Here is a 15,035-nt window from a genome sequence, read left to right as displayed (position 1 = left end):
TGGGAGAACGCTACTTTTGTATATTTGTGTTTCTTACCCCTTATCTTTTTGATTTCTAATTTTCACCTTAAATCACTTTCCATTTTTATTTTCACGGATGCAACGGTTTCGAAAATATATTTCTTCATATATAATTTAACACTGTAGTGAACGAAAAAAGTTTTGGAATTTTGGATATAAACATTAGTGGTGTTACATTCGATTAATTAAAACATATTGGGTCACTTTGTGTACCTTAAAAACTAGAGAGCCAAACTGAAAATACAGAAAAGACAATGTGTGAGCTGTAGATAGAATCCGCGCCAACTGAATAAGGGCCGTTGGCCGTTACCTCTTCTTCTTCTTCTTCTCTCTCTCCTCTCCATCTCCAATCCTTGTCTCTCTCTCTCCCCACTAATTTTCTGGAGAAATTTTTTTTTCCAGAGAGAGGGAGAGGGAGAAGAACATCTCCGATTATTTTGTAATTCGGATGAATGTGAATCTCTCCCACTCTCTCGAGGCTTAAATCATGGTTCCAAGTTTATCTGGAGGAGATTTTTCGTTTCTGGAGGAGTTCGACATTGATTTCGAATTCGATGCGCCTCGTTTCTACGATTTCTCCAGACCCGAGCTTGATTCCGAGACAGAAGAAAACGAGTTCTGGTTCGAATCCGCGGGAAACTATCCTCCTTCGCGTAAGAAACACGCAAAAATTAGGGCATATGCTCTGTTTATTACAAACATTTTGTCTTTTTTTTTTCTCTTACGGTTCTGTAATATTGCTATGTTTTTTTTTGTTGTCTGATTATTTCAGCTTTTAGCCCCAAGTTTACTTGGAAACTTGAGCCACTTAAGCAAATCATAAACACCAGCCTAGAAACTAAGCCTGTGGATACTGGTCTTAATAGAAAAGACAAATACAACGGTAATGATGATTTTTATTTTGGTTTCTGCATCAATGTAGTCTAAAACCTCTGTTTAATCTGTTGTTTAGGGTTCATATATTATAACCAAACGGTTAAAGATGTCTCCAAGACAAAACCCAAATCAAAAACCAAATCAAGTAGAAGCTCAACTTTAACAAGACCAACGGTTTCTTTGCTTGCAAGGCAGAACAAACCATTAGATGTTTACTCTGTTCAGCTTCTGACAAGGTACACCAATGAGGAAGCCGTTGATGTGAGCTTGCTTGTTTTTTTGGCTTCAACTAACAGTTTTTTTGGTGTTTCAGATGTCAGAGGTCATTAGCAAAGTTTGGTGCTAACTTATCTCCAATCTTAGTCTCTAAGTTGCAAAACCAAGACACCAAAAGGCAAAAACTGGAAGCTAAGGTGGCTCAAGTTAACTCCAACAGAAGATCTAAACTCACTGTTCCAAAGGAACCGAATCTCAGAACTGCTGAAAGATCTGAAAGACACAGGTACTCAGATTGTATGCAGTATGGCTTCCTTATAAAATGTTTTGATCCTTTATTCTTTTCTCTGGGTAGTTTCAGGTCTAAGGTTAACTCAGAAACCGAACAGAATGTGAAACCAAGGATTAACTCATCTAAAAGGAACACTACAAACAAAAACGTAGTTTTTATCTCTTTTTCAAATTTAGTTTCTTCATTACCACATTCTCAGAAGCTGTAGTTAGATAACTAATGTTTTGGGTTCATTTGCAGATTAATCTTGAACCTTCTTCAGCATCTATACCTAAAAGTAACACTCTACGGTCTCAAGATCTTAAGGTATAACTAATCTTCCCACATCTACAAGTCTGAAAGTTTTTATCATCCCACATGTGTTAACAGAGTTTTCTGCATCAGGCATTTGGTTCAAGAACAACATTGAGAGCAAAGGAACGCTCTTCAAGTGTAAGTCTCACATCCAACATATAAATCCATCTTTTAAACGTTCTTCTCCTCTATGTTCACACATTGCTTAAATGATGTCTCACATTGCATGCAGGCTAAGGTTGATGCCTCACAAGGGAATGAAGCTACTAACTCCAGAACGTTAGTGCATAGCTTTTGAAACTCCATCAATCTACCTTTCTTGCTAGATTCGACTTTCCCAAAAACATTCTCACGCACATTCTCTGCAGGCTTAAACCCATCGATTCCTCAAAAGGGAGGAGAGACAAAGGAAATCACAGCAGAAAGATACACTGCCAAGTGTATGAATCTAATATTTGCACTCCAAACTCAAAGGTAATAACTCAACGTTCTTCTAAAGATTCATAAAAAGTCCCATTGTATACAATATTAAACATTTTCTTTTCTTGACAGAGAGCAAACAAAGAAAAACTTGGTGAAGCAACTAGCATCATATATAAAACTCAAAACTCTTGCAGGACAGATATTAACAGGTAACAATTCAAAACTCCATAGTTCAAAAAAAAAAGGCTATAACAGATATCAGACACACCATTGATGATATTTATTTAAACAGGGGTCTGGAATTATGCCGGAAATTCAATTCACAGAAAGTCACAGGGACTCTAATCATTGCTTAATCTTCACCTTGAAGATGTTCGGATCATGTTTATTTATGCACACCCGTTCCTTTTTCTATATATGTGGAAACCATTATACATGCATACATACATAAAGAGATTTCATTGATTTATTTTTGTTGTAGGGTCATATGGAAGCCATTAACTTCGAAGACTAAAGACTTAAACGAACTCGTGAATATGTTCTTGATATATAACAATTACTATTATCTAACTTCGTATAACCGTTTTCTGTTGAAAGAATGTTAAATTTAATCAAATAAGCAAAATGCTGTGCAATGAATGCTACTATGTTATTGATTTATGATACTACAGTACTTGTATAATCTCTAATTAGATTTTATAAAAAAAAAGGAGAGAATTATTACATTTTCTCTTTTGTATAAGATCATCTCCAATGTTTGAGAATGGGACTTATATGTGTTTGTTTTTCAGTTCGGTTTGATTCAAAACTTAACCAATGAAATAGAACTATTTAGATTTATAAAAATTAATGAATTAGTAATTAAATGATGATTTGTTTATGTTTTCTAAATTATACTTTTGAACAGAATTAGAATAAAATTAAATACCAACTCGATCAAATTGAATCGAAAATAAACTAAACCGAAGTTAAACCAAACTCAAAGTAAACTATTTTTAGTTGATTTCAATTAAAAAAAAAATTAAAACCAAATCGAATCCAAATTTAAACCAGAAACGCCTTATCACAATTTTTTTAACCATTTTATCAGAAAAGTAAAATTGATGGTTTTGTTAAAGAGTACTAACAAGTTGGAAAGCCGACACGCATTCTCACGACCAAACAAGAAAACGGCAAGACACTAGACCTAAACTGAACGGACAAGATTACAGTTGAGTTTCCATTAGGGCTAACGATCAACGGCGCCATCAAAAAAATATCTCGAGAATCTCATATAAAGAACCACCCTAAACCCTACACTTGTCTCCTCCTCTTTATCTCTCCTTGCTTCTCTCATCCTCCACCGCCACAATCTTTCAGACACAGAAGCAGGAGAGATTCTTCCAATGCCTTCATTAGCATTATCCGACAAGAAGAAAGAGGAGAAGAAGATGAAGAAGAAGATAGATTTGGAGACGACGACTCCAGAGCAGCAGGACTCGAAGAAGAAAGGGAAGAAGCTGAAACTCTCAGATTCCGATGGAGAAGAGTCTGATAAGAAGGAGAAGGAGAAGAAGAAGAGTAAGAAGAAGCGCAAGTCTTCAGAGGTAGACGAAGAATCAGAGGAAGAGAAGAAGAGCAGCAAGAAGGTGAAAGTCGATAACCCTAACGCCGTCTCCAACTTCCGTATCTCTGATCCCTTGAAGGACAAGCTTAAGGAGAAGGGTATCGAGGCTCTCTTCCCGATTCAGGCGACAACGTTTGACATGGTTCTCGATGGTGCTGATCTGGTCGGAAGGGCTCGTACTGGTCAGGTAAAAGTTTGTCTTTTGATATCATTAAGAGTTTCAAAGTTTGTGGCTTTTGATTACTTTTGAGCTGAAAGTTTGATACTTCGATATCATTATTAGTTGAATATTATGTTATGTTTCTGATCGTGTGTGGTGTGGTGCAGGGTAAAACATTGGCTTTTGTGTTGCCTATACTGGAGTCATTGATCAATGGGCCTGCGAAGAGCAAGAGGAAGAATGGTTACGGCAGGGCACCAAGTGTTTTGGTTCTTTTACCAACCAGAGAATTGGCCAAGCAGGTAAGGACATGTTATTACTAAGTTTTTTCAATGTCCTAAAAATTGGTTATACCAGAAACAATTTTCTTAAAATCTGTTTAAGCCATCCTAAATCAGTTCAAATTTGGTCTAGTTTGATCTAAAATGGGTAAATCAACTAACAATGCTTAGTGTAATTTTTACAAATTTGTCTGATTTTTTTTTTTTTAAATATCTAATTTTAAAAATTCATCAAAATATTTTTATAATTCATCAAATTAGTTTTATTGATGGGTATGGTGTTACTTTATATAGGTGTATGCTGACTTTGAAGCATACGGAGGATCTGTTGGGTTAACTTCTTGCTGTGTCTATGGAGGTGATCCTTATGCACCTCAAGAGCATAAACTAAAGAGAGGTGTTGACATTGTTGTTGGAACCCCTGGTCGTATCAAGGTATTGTCTTTTCTTAAATCAATATAATTATCTTTTTTTTTTGTTTTGTTTGTATGCTCTCTTGACGTTGTATTGATATTCATTGCAGGATCATATTGAAAGGAGAAACCTTGACCTGACTTATCTACAGTTCCGTGTTCTTGATGAAGCTGATGAGATGCTGAGAATGGGATTCGTTGATGATGTTGAACTTATCTTAGGTCTGTTCTTTGTTTCTCTTGAATATGAAGCCAACTAATAAGTCTTGGTATATTGATGTGTTTTATTCTTCTAATCTTCAGGGAAGGTTGAGGATCCCAAGAAAGTCCAGACGCTTCTCTTCAGTGCCACCTTGCCAGGATGGGTTCAAAACGTGCGTCCCCCTTTCGTTATTACTCTTTAAAATCTTTTTTCATTAGTTCAGCTTTTTGAATCTTTCTTTCTTGCTGCTGCTTCTTCCAGATTGCTGCTAGGTTTCTTAAACAAGATAAGAAGACTATTGATCTTGTTGGTAATGATAAGATGAAGGCTTCTAATAGTGTTAGACACATTGCTCTTCCCTGTAATAAGCAAGCCATGTCTCGTTTGATTCCTGATATCATCAGCTTATACAGCAGGTAACCATTAATCACATCTCTTTTTTAGTTTTAATGTTTTAGTTCTCTTTATATAATTCTTTTTTTTTTCCTCATAATATAACAGTGGGGGTAGTACTATCATTTTCACTGAGACTAAAGACCAAGCCTCTGAGCTTTCTGGTCTCTTGCCTGGTGCTAGAGCTTTGCATGGTGACATTCAACAATCACAACGTGAGGTATATGTTACTTTATCTTGCTAACGTTTGAGTCCTTTGCACTGTCTTCTTATCTTTGCTTAACTATTGAGTCGTGTGATTGTAGATTACTATGGCTGGATTTAGAAAGGGCAAGTTCTCTACATTGGTTGCTACAAACGTCGCCGCTCGTGGTCTAGATATCAATGACGTGCAGCTAATCATCCAGGTTAGTTAGTACTAATCGTTCTTGTTTAATTGCTACCTTAGTGTTTTTAACATAATGTTCTGTTCTGTTGTAGTGTGAGCCTCCACGTGATGTTGAAGACTACATCCACCGTTCAGGCAGAACAGGAAGAGCTGGCAACACTGGAGTTGCGGTCATGCTGTACGACTCTAGAAAATCCGGCGTGTCCAGGATCGAAAAGCAAGCCGGTATCAAATTCGAGCACGTTTCTGCGCCGCAGCCTAATGATATCGCCAGAGCTGTTGGCATGGAAGCAGCCGAGAAGATCACGCAGGTCTGTGACAGTGTGGTTCCTGCTTTTTTGGCTGCTGCCAAAGAGCTCTTGGAAAGCTCCGGTGTATCAGCAGAAGTGCTCCTCGCTAAAGCTCTTGCAAAAACCGCGGTAAGTCTCTCTCATGACTCCTCACGTTGTTGTTGAAGCAAAGTAGTAATGAGTTTTTTATTTGCAGGGCTTCACTGAGATCAAGAAAAGGTCGCTTTTAACATCGATGGAGAATCATGTCACGTTGCTTTTTGAAGCAGGGAAACCTATTTACACTCCATCGTAAAGCTCCTCTCTCTTTCTCTTTTCTCAACTTTGCTAAAAATTCAAAAGAAAATACTAAAATGATTGTGGTGGCTGTGCAGATTTGTATGTGGTGTACTGAAGAGAATCTTACCGGATGACAAGGCTAATTCGATCGAAGGGTTGACTCTAACAGCAGATGGACAAGCTGCTGTGTTCGATGTTGCGCAGTCAGATGTAGACCAGTTCATTGCAGCTGCGCGGAAGAATGCGAGTGTGAGCTTGGAGGTTGTCAAGGAGTTGCCTAAGCTTCAAGAGAGGGAGCCTGCGCAGAGAAGATTTGGCCGCCCGGGTGGTGGTGGCCAAGGGTTTAATAATCGTGGCAGAGGAGGTAGTAGATTTGGTCGTGGTGGTGGTCGTGGTGGAGGCCAGAGATGGTGAAACACTTCTTAACACAACAACACCTAATCAAAAAAAACTCTTTTACAATATCTACTTTATAATAGTGTTTTATGTGTGTTATGAACAACTTAAGAGGGAAGGTAAGCGCTCTTGTGTGTGTTTCCTTTCAGTTTTGTGTAATTTTGATGACAATGATGATACAATTTCTCAATATAGAGGTATTGATTTTTCTATAGTTTTGTGTCATGCGCAAGATTACGTTTAATCAATGGTGGTCCATAATTGTATCGTAAAGACAAGTTACTATCTTTATGAAAGAGATGAATTAACAAAGACTTGTGAATTAAGAAAAGGCCTCTTGTGAAATGCATTAAAGAGAAAACAAAAGATTACGTTTTCTCCACTTGGAATGTCAATGTGTGTTGTTGTGGGTTGTGGTTGAGTGTTTTTATTTCCACTTGAGTTGCATAAACTAAAGTATTACAATGGGTAATTGAGTTAATCGTTAATTTCAATTTGCATTAAAAAAATTATTTCATAGTTAACTTCACTTGTTAGTTTTCATTTAACAAAAAGATTCTTGTCAGTTTTTTTCTAATAAAATACAAGACGTGCATTCATGATGAAATTAAATATATTCATATGTACCTTCAACTTTTTCTCTAATTACAAACTTTATTTTCTACCCAAATTTAGCATTATATAAACACAAGAGTGATTAGTTCAGAGTCAGACATAATCCAATAATGTCCGAACCAACTCCAATCACTGATCCTTACGCTTATCTCAACATCGTAAAGAACCCGGATGGCTCCATCACTCGCGACCTCACCAAATTCCCGTGCACCCCCGCCACACCCGATCCTTCCCCGTTAAACCCCGTCGTATCCAAAGACGTCTCCGTCAACAAGTCAAAGTCCACGTGGATGCGTCTCTACGCTCCCAACGACGCCGTTCCACCTCAAAAACTCCCGCTCATAGTCTACTACCACGGCGGCGGTTTCGTCCTCTGCAGCGCCGACCTCCAAGTCTTCCACGCCTTCTGCTCCGACATGTCCCGCGACCTCAACGCGATCGTCGCGTCGCCTTCGTACCGCCTAGCTCCCGAGCACAGGCTCCCGGCGGCGTACGACGACGGCTTGGAGGCGCTGGAGTGGATCAGAAACTCCGGCGACGAGTGGATCGGATCCCGCGCCGATCTCTCCAACGCCTTCCTCATGGGGACGAGCGCCGGCGGGAACCTGGCGTACAACGTCGGGATCAGATCCGCCGCAGCATCGGATCTGGATCTGGATCTGAGTCCGTTGCGGATCCGCGGGATGATTCTGCACCATCCGTTCTTCGGCGGCGAGGAGAGAAGCGGATCTGAGATGAGGCTCGCGAGCGATCAGGTTTGTCCGCCGATCGTCTCCGACGTGTTCTGGGATCTGTGTCTTCCCGTGGGCGTTGATCGGGATCATGAGTATTCGAATCCGACGGTGGGGGATGGATCGGGGGGTTTGGAGAAGATCGGAGGGTTGGGATGGAAGGTGATGGTTGTTGGAGGAGAGGAGGATCCGATGGTGGATCGGCAGAGAGATGTGGCGAAGTTGATGAGGAGGAAGGGAGTGGAGGTTGTGGAGGTGTTTAACGACGGCGATTTTCACGGTGCGGAGATCGGAGATCCGTCTAAGCGTAAACCTTTATTTGTTTCCATCGGAAAAATCATTTCCTCCGTTGTACTGTAACGTTTTAAAAAAATCATGAAATAAATTTATACTGAAAGCCTAAGAGGTTACGACCCAATTGTTAAGGCCTATAAAATAGAATCTTTCTAACTGTATTAGTTTGGGTAAACTAATATTAGAGGCCCAAGAGGCTTCTCATGACCACAAGTTACGAATTGCCGAACGATCATGGAATCTTCATCGTGTTTTTTCTTTTAATTATTAACTTTAGGTTTTTTTTTGAGCCAGTGACAAAAAAAAAGGTTTATGTTTGAGAATGATGACAACTTTAAATGAATACTAGAGTTTGATCCGTGCGCCCGCACGGGTTTTTATTTTTGGTTCTTATATATTCTATTTTTTGATAATGTTGTCAATTGGATTCGTGTGTTCATGTTGTAGATTAACATGTTTTTTTTTGACATTTTTGTATCATGTTCAATGCGCTTAGCTTCCAAATTTTCCAAATTATTAAAATTTTGTTTTCACGTTCTGCAGACTTTAATTTAATTATTTTGATATATTAAATAGCAAAAATGTAAATATTAGAGATTTAGATATACTTTTAAGTTTTATTAAATTACATTCCAAATATTTTGATTTAAATATATATATATATATATATATATATATAAAGTTCCTATCTGATTTTTTGATTTTTTTAATAAATACATGTCTAAAGTTTGACATACACGCCGACAGAGCTATTTATTTTAATTTATAAAAATTATTGTTATCTTATAAACCATTGGTAATTACTGGATTTTATTAACTGTGATCAAACGATATTAGATTATTGTTTGATTATTATCGTATTGAATGTATTTATATCATAAACAAATGATTACTAATACATTCAAATATTTATTATTGTTTTTGTTTCTACTAATTTTATATTGTTTTCAAACCCTAATATTTAAAAGGGTAATTCTCTCAATATCATTTTTTAAGTTTCTATCACCAAAATGTCTTCAAAGAAAAAAATGATTAAAAGACGTTTCAGAGAATATTGTTTAAAGGAGGTAAAAAACTCTTCTATCCAATGGTTTTTAATATATAAATCTTAATTAATATAGAAATTTTCTCTATTTTAAATGTTAAAATTAGTAACTATATCTATACTATAAATGGACAACTTATTTTTTGATAAAAGTATATGTTCAATATTTATTAAATATTAAAAGGAGTCATATTGATTTTATATATTAATATGTGTATGAAATGTTTTTTATTTCGTATAAAACAGCTAGTAATACAAAATTTTATTCGAAACTTTTCGTTTATGTCAAATTTATGTTACTCATATACAAAATTATAATATTTTTTCAATTTAGTTATTGTGAGTAATCACACATAGGATCTACGTGATCTATATATTTGGATAATAATAAGGGAGAATTGGAAAAAAGAGACACTTTAAATTTTTCTTTGTCGTTTTAGGACTATTCATACTTTTGGTAATTTTGGACATGTTTTACCCTTCGTTCATGAGAAAAATAGTAAACTTAAATATAAAAATATACAAAAATATGAAAATTATTGGAAACATAAGTATGACAATTTTTATGTTTATTTTTTTTCAAAAAAAATTGGAATCATATTTTATTTTGTTTTCTAACCGAAGTTAGAATACACACTCTGGTAATCTACTTTATCTAGAAACCGAATTATAAGTTTTATACATCGCTATACCAAGGGTATATAACGTTATATAGACTTCCTTGTCATATATATCTTAGGTAGATTTTGTAACGTTACAATCTAGCAATATGTCTTCATTCTACCTAAGGATATATAACGACATATAGCCACAACTCTAAAATGTACCTTACGTACTTATTGTGAAATTAAGCTCATGTACCTTTTACCTTATGTGACGCCTTAGGAAGAATATGATTCCCACGTATTCTACTGTGCTCTGTGTTAGATAGGATACGTTTTCTAGGCGAATCCGAAAATATGGAAACTTCCATATTCAGTTATAGATGTTTCCTAAATCTTTCCTAAACATTTTAGAGAATATTTTCTCCACGATTTTCTCTTCCTCCCACGATACTTTCATCGACATATCTTCTCTTCTTCTTCATCGTCCAATTCTCTTCTCTTTTCTTTTTTCATCAATACAACATGGTTCCAATCTATGTTAAATATGGTGAATGGATGTCTAGTTGCAGTGACGAATGGAGTTTCATGGTAGACAAAGAAAAGCGTGGTCGAATGATTACATTAGAAACTACTACTCTGTTGGAGAACCTCAAAATCATGGTGTATGAGGATTATGGCGTGGAACCTAATCGGTTAAAAATATTTTCCAAATCTATACTAAATCTACCCTAAATCTCTCATGATCATGTTCAAATTGATAATTAGTTCATGATATTCTTCCAAGCAACAATGTCTGCAGTTCAATACTTGTTACTGGGAATGAAAAACACAGAATCAACTTATTTGTTTTCTTTGATTATAAAATAATGGAATCATATTTTATTGTTTCAATATTATTGATGCAGTTCCAATACAGTTGCAATAAAAACGATTTCATCTGTTTTACTAGGCTAAGCAGCTGCATTTAGATGTCCATACTTTTAGCCTCGCTTTTTTGGTAGCTATAGTAGCTGCTTCACTTGCTCTTAATGTGCCTTGTGAAATGAGATCAGCTGCAAATTTACGAGTAATCTCTTCCTGAATCTTGGTCCTAGCATCACCAAGTGGGTCCTCTTTTGTCTTCTCTTTACTAGCTGAAGGTTGAACAACCGATGACACGTTTTTCAGTATGAACTGAGGTTTTTGCATCTCCAGACTTGGAAGCTTTATCAGTTTTAGAGTTATTCTCGTTGGGGTTGTTAAATGATTTTGGACCTTCCTCTTTCTCTTTGCTAAAAGCTCCAAAATCTTGTGGTTGAGGATTAAACTGTGGAGCGTCAGGAACGACACCGACTCTTAAAGTTGCTTCCAGGTTTTCTATCAAATGCACTACAAATAAGGAGATAAAATTATAAGCCAAGTAAAAAAAGCATCAGGAGGTTGCTAAGTTATGAGATACTTACTTAGAAAACCACCCTAGGCCATTGGGCTGTTCATGACCTCACTGGGAAGCTGAATAAGGTAGTCTGGGATTCCTTTACCAACAAGAAACTGAGAGACCTCGTTTTTGATTTTTTTTTTGCAGTTGCGAGTAAGCATATTGTAGGATTCAGCAGTGTAACGGGACTGATCTCCTCCAAGTACATCTCGACCAGAACTTTAGGAACATATGATTCACCCGAATCTACGGTTTGTAATGGTGGAGTACAGACAAGCTAGCTTGCCAAGCATCTGCTTAGGTTTCAGATACAAATCAAATCTTAAAAATTAATATATAGGATGAAACACATACCATACGTGAAGAATCGAGTATTTTGATGAAATTGATGGTGGAATACATAACTCAGCCGATGCAACGAAACTGACAAAGAACAAGTACGAGAAAAAAAAGAGAAAAAAAAAAATAAAAAACAGAGAACAGAGATGACATGATTTTAATCTTGTGAGAAGAAGAATCGCCATGGAAGAGAATAAGAAGCTTTAGCGGAGAAGAGGAGAGAAGAGGCTATAAGTTAGGTTAAACGTGTTTTCCCTTTTTTATTTTACGTTTCTTTTTAACTTATAAATTTTTATTAACAAATATTATATATTTTAATTAAATTAAAATTTGATTAACTGAAGGGTATAATTGTATTAACAATAATTTAAATCCTAATGGGACAAAAATATTACACAAAATCCTATTGTGACAAACTAAAGTTTTAAATGTCCTTATTTTCTAATTAATCTCTAATAATAATGGCAAAGTAGTTTATTTTGATGAGAATAAATTATTAATCATGTTTTAGATTAACATGGCAATATATTTTAATAATAGCGAAATATATGGCAAGTTAATAATTACGTTTTTGATTTATATGACAATGTAGTTAATTAAAGCGAAATATATGTTAGAGGATCACGTTTTGGATTTGTATAGCAGAATAATAAATATTATTTGGGTATGTGTTATATTTAATTGGATAATCTTTAATTAAATGAGTGGCATGTCATTGTAATTTTGTGCAACTCTAAGGGGTAAGTACTATTTGTACTTCGGTTTTAATATATTAGATAGTATTTTAATAATTAGCTGTAGGATTAAGGTTGGGTATCCCGAAAAGTTTAGATAAAAAACTATGTTTGGTTTTAAAGTAAACTAGATTTTGACCCGTGCTTTTGAAGCGCGGGATATTTTACGATGAAAAATTTCACTAATAATTTAACAAATATTTTGGTTATTTTTAAAGAGTGTGTATTTAAAATATTTTTGCATTTAAATCAGTATTTTTAAATTCAATCCGATTGTGATTATACCGGTTAATCCGGATATCTGACAATTCAATTTATGTTTTTAAAATATTCATATTAAAAAATCACTAAAATCCGAGACTAACCGATTAAACTGATGGATGACCGATATGTAATCTAATTGGATTTAAATTGTAATAGTTTCATAATTTCTAATCTTATAATCGAAATTTTAAAGTTCACTATTTTGCAATTTATGAAATTATGACGTTTCTACATAATTTTAAAGAGAAAATGATAGATATAAAATAACTAAGATTAATTATTGTATTATTTGGAAACATTGATAGTAGTATAAAAAATATATTGTTTGGAAATATTGATAGTAGTATAAAGAAATAAGTATATTGTTTGCAAACATTGATAGTAGTATAAAGAAAGGAACATTAGTGACTTAATGTATGTTTAACTATAAAGTATAAAAGTGTATTTAATTTAAAAACTTACAAAATAAAAATAAATGTTAGGTCCAATAGAATGTTTCTGTTTTAATAAGATAGATAGATAAAACCAATAAAGTGATGAGATTTGAATTGCAATTACTACTTAAAATCTCAATCTTGACAAAAACCATATCTTAAACTGGTCCATATATCTATTATATGAAGGTTGTGTGTGGTCCTTTTTCGTTATAGCCTTACACGTGATAGCCAAGTTGAAAGGTAACTGGTTGTATGGAACAAAAGTCCAGAAATGTAAATTGGGATCTTTCTTAATTTTAGTATGACCTAGACTCGAGACACAAGTCTTCGCACTGGTTCTCTTATCTCCTCCGTTTTTGTTTGTTTTAACACATCTTTTATTCTTGTATCTTATTTATCTTATCTATCTAAATATTTAAATCAAACCATTTTACATGTTAAGTTTAGATACTCTAACATATGTTATTCAAATTTATATATAATATATTATTTTATTTATAGATTTTGAAAAATTTAAAGTATATAATAAATTTTAAAAATAATTTAAATGGATTATCCAAACCCGAACGAACCCGCAAATATCCGAATTGAATCCGAACCAAAATTTAGAAATATCCGAATGGTACTGAAATCTTTGACCCGGAAAACCCAAAATCCAAACAGACTCAAACCTAACCCGAATGTACACCAGAACGCACATCCATAATTCACAATCTATTTTTTCTTTAAAAACAGAGAAAACATATAATTACTTAATTAGTAGTATTTTATATGTACTATCATATAAATAATCACATATATTATATTTTTAAAATTTAATGTGAAATATAAAAATTATAATTAAGTTGGTATATGAAATTGGACTTTGTATTGTATTTTTCTTATATATATTGAAAATATTTTTTAATAATTGTTATTGGAAAATATTTTTGTAAAAATAAAATTTTAAATATATGTATATTTTGAATCCATTTTTGATATAAATCAATTTTAAATTATTATTTTGATTTGAAATATATATATATGTAAAGTTTAAATTTTGTTTTATGATTTTTTAGACAAATGATATTTTGGATAATTAGATTAACTCATTTTCGTATATTTTAAAATTGGTCTAAATAGATAGTTTCTCATAATATAATAGATTTCCAATTTTTCTTAATAACATAAATTCATTCTTTTCTTAATATAATATTATCTATTTTCCAAACAACATTATATCATTTTTATTGCTATTTATGTTTCTAAACAAACTATTTTAAATCATTATAGTGGAGAATCAATACTTTTTTTTCAGAAACCCTAGCCGTCAAGAAAGAAAAAGAAAGTTTTTTCATAGTTTCAAGCCGATGATTGGAGGCTTCTCCAGCTCCGACATCGGCTTGTTTAATTCGTTTTGCATCTCTTTCTTGGATCTGTTTTATTTTCAGTCGCTGTTTTGTTTTCAGTCGCTGTTTTATTGCCAATTTATTTTGAATCTGGCAAGGTTTTTAATTGTTCTTTTGTATGCTTCTTCCAATTGGTTTGGAAAAACAAAACTTTCGGTTCAGTTGAACTGTTTAGAAAAGTTAATTGACAGATCTACTGCGGATGGTGGCGACGGGTCTTACCGGCTTCAATCGTTGATGGTTTTTCATTCGATGGTGATGGAGTTCTTGCTGCAAACTATGGTTACTTCGAAAGGCAGCATGAAGTTCTATGGAACGGTAATCTCTTTGACTCTAATAATAGAGCAAAATAGAGTTGTCTTATCTCGGTGGCTCCTACTGGAGTAATGAAAAGAGAATGACAATCGTTTTCAACTCACTGTGAAGCGTAGTGCTTTTGGATTAATATGAAGGTTATTTCCTTTGAGGTTCGTCTATTCCAGAAGCAAATATGAAGCTTTTTATATGAAAAAATCTTTAGTCATCCATATGCAAAATAGATGTGTTAGTTTATTTTGGATCCCTACTGGTGTATCCATTTTCTATGTTGTTTTGCTGGTTCTCATTGTTTAGAACTCTTTGTCTTAAAAGTTTAAT

The 15,035-nt window shown here is 34.3% G+C and overlaps 3 protein-coding genes across 3 annotated transcripts; all 3 read left to right on the top strand.

The window, feature by feature from the left end:
* The first annotated feature begins 376 nt into the window (after positions 1–376).
* LOC108825274 (uncharacterized) lies at positions 377–2,599 on the top strand. Its single transcript, XM_018598587.2, has 11 exons — positions 377–674; positions 794–904; positions 974–1,133; positions 1,211–1,399; positions 1,475–1,553; positions 1,646–1,711; positions 1,790–1,837; positions 1,932–1,978; positions 2,068–2,173; positions 2,252–2,331; positions 2,415–2,599. Exons 1-11 carry the CDS (start codon positions 509–511, stop codon positions 2,476–2,478), a joined length of 1,116 nt encoding a protein of 371 aa, XP_018454089.2. The 5' UTR covers positions 377–508; the 3' UTR covers positions 2,479–2,599.
* Positions 2,600–3,420: 821 nt separating this feature from the next.
* On the top strand, positions 3,421–6,742 carry LOC108828516 (DEAD-box ATP-dependent RNA helicase 7). The gene is made up of 11 exons (XM_018602237.2): positions 3,421–3,915; positions 4,056–4,190; positions 4,464–4,604; positions 4,693–4,804; positions 4,886–4,956; positions 5,046–5,200; positions 5,286–5,397; positions 5,483–5,584; positions 5,658–5,984; positions 6,052–6,146; positions 6,230–6,742. The coding sequence occupies exons 1-11, from the start codon at positions 3,508–3,510 to the stop codon at positions 6,546–6,548; spliced, it is 1,977 nt and encodes a 658-aa protein (XP_018457739.2). The 5' UTR covers positions 3,421–3,507; the 3' UTR covers positions 6,549–6,742.
* Positions 6,743–7,166: 424 nt separating this feature from the next.
* Positions 7,167–8,279, top strand: LOC108823817 (probable carboxylesterase 120). The gene has a single exon (XM_018597101.2). The coding sequence runs from the start codon at positions 7,256–7,258 to the stop codon at positions 8,234–8,236; it is 981 nt and encodes a 326-aa protein (XP_018452603.2). The 5' UTR covers positions 7,167–7,255; the 3' UTR covers positions 8,237–8,279.
* Positions 8,280–15,035: the final 6,756 nt, after the last annotated feature.

Source organism: Raphanus sativus, unplaced genomic scaffold (assembly GCF_000801105.2).
Source record: "Raphanus sativus cultivar WK10039 unplaced genomic scaffold, ASM80110v3 Scaffold0017, whole genome shotgun sequence".
Classification (NCBI taxonomy): Eukaryota; Viridiplantae; Streptophyta; class Magnoliopsida; order Brassicales; family Brassicaceae; genus Raphanus; species Raphanus sativus.
This window is presented reverse-complemented; position numbering and strand designations above follow the sequence as displayed.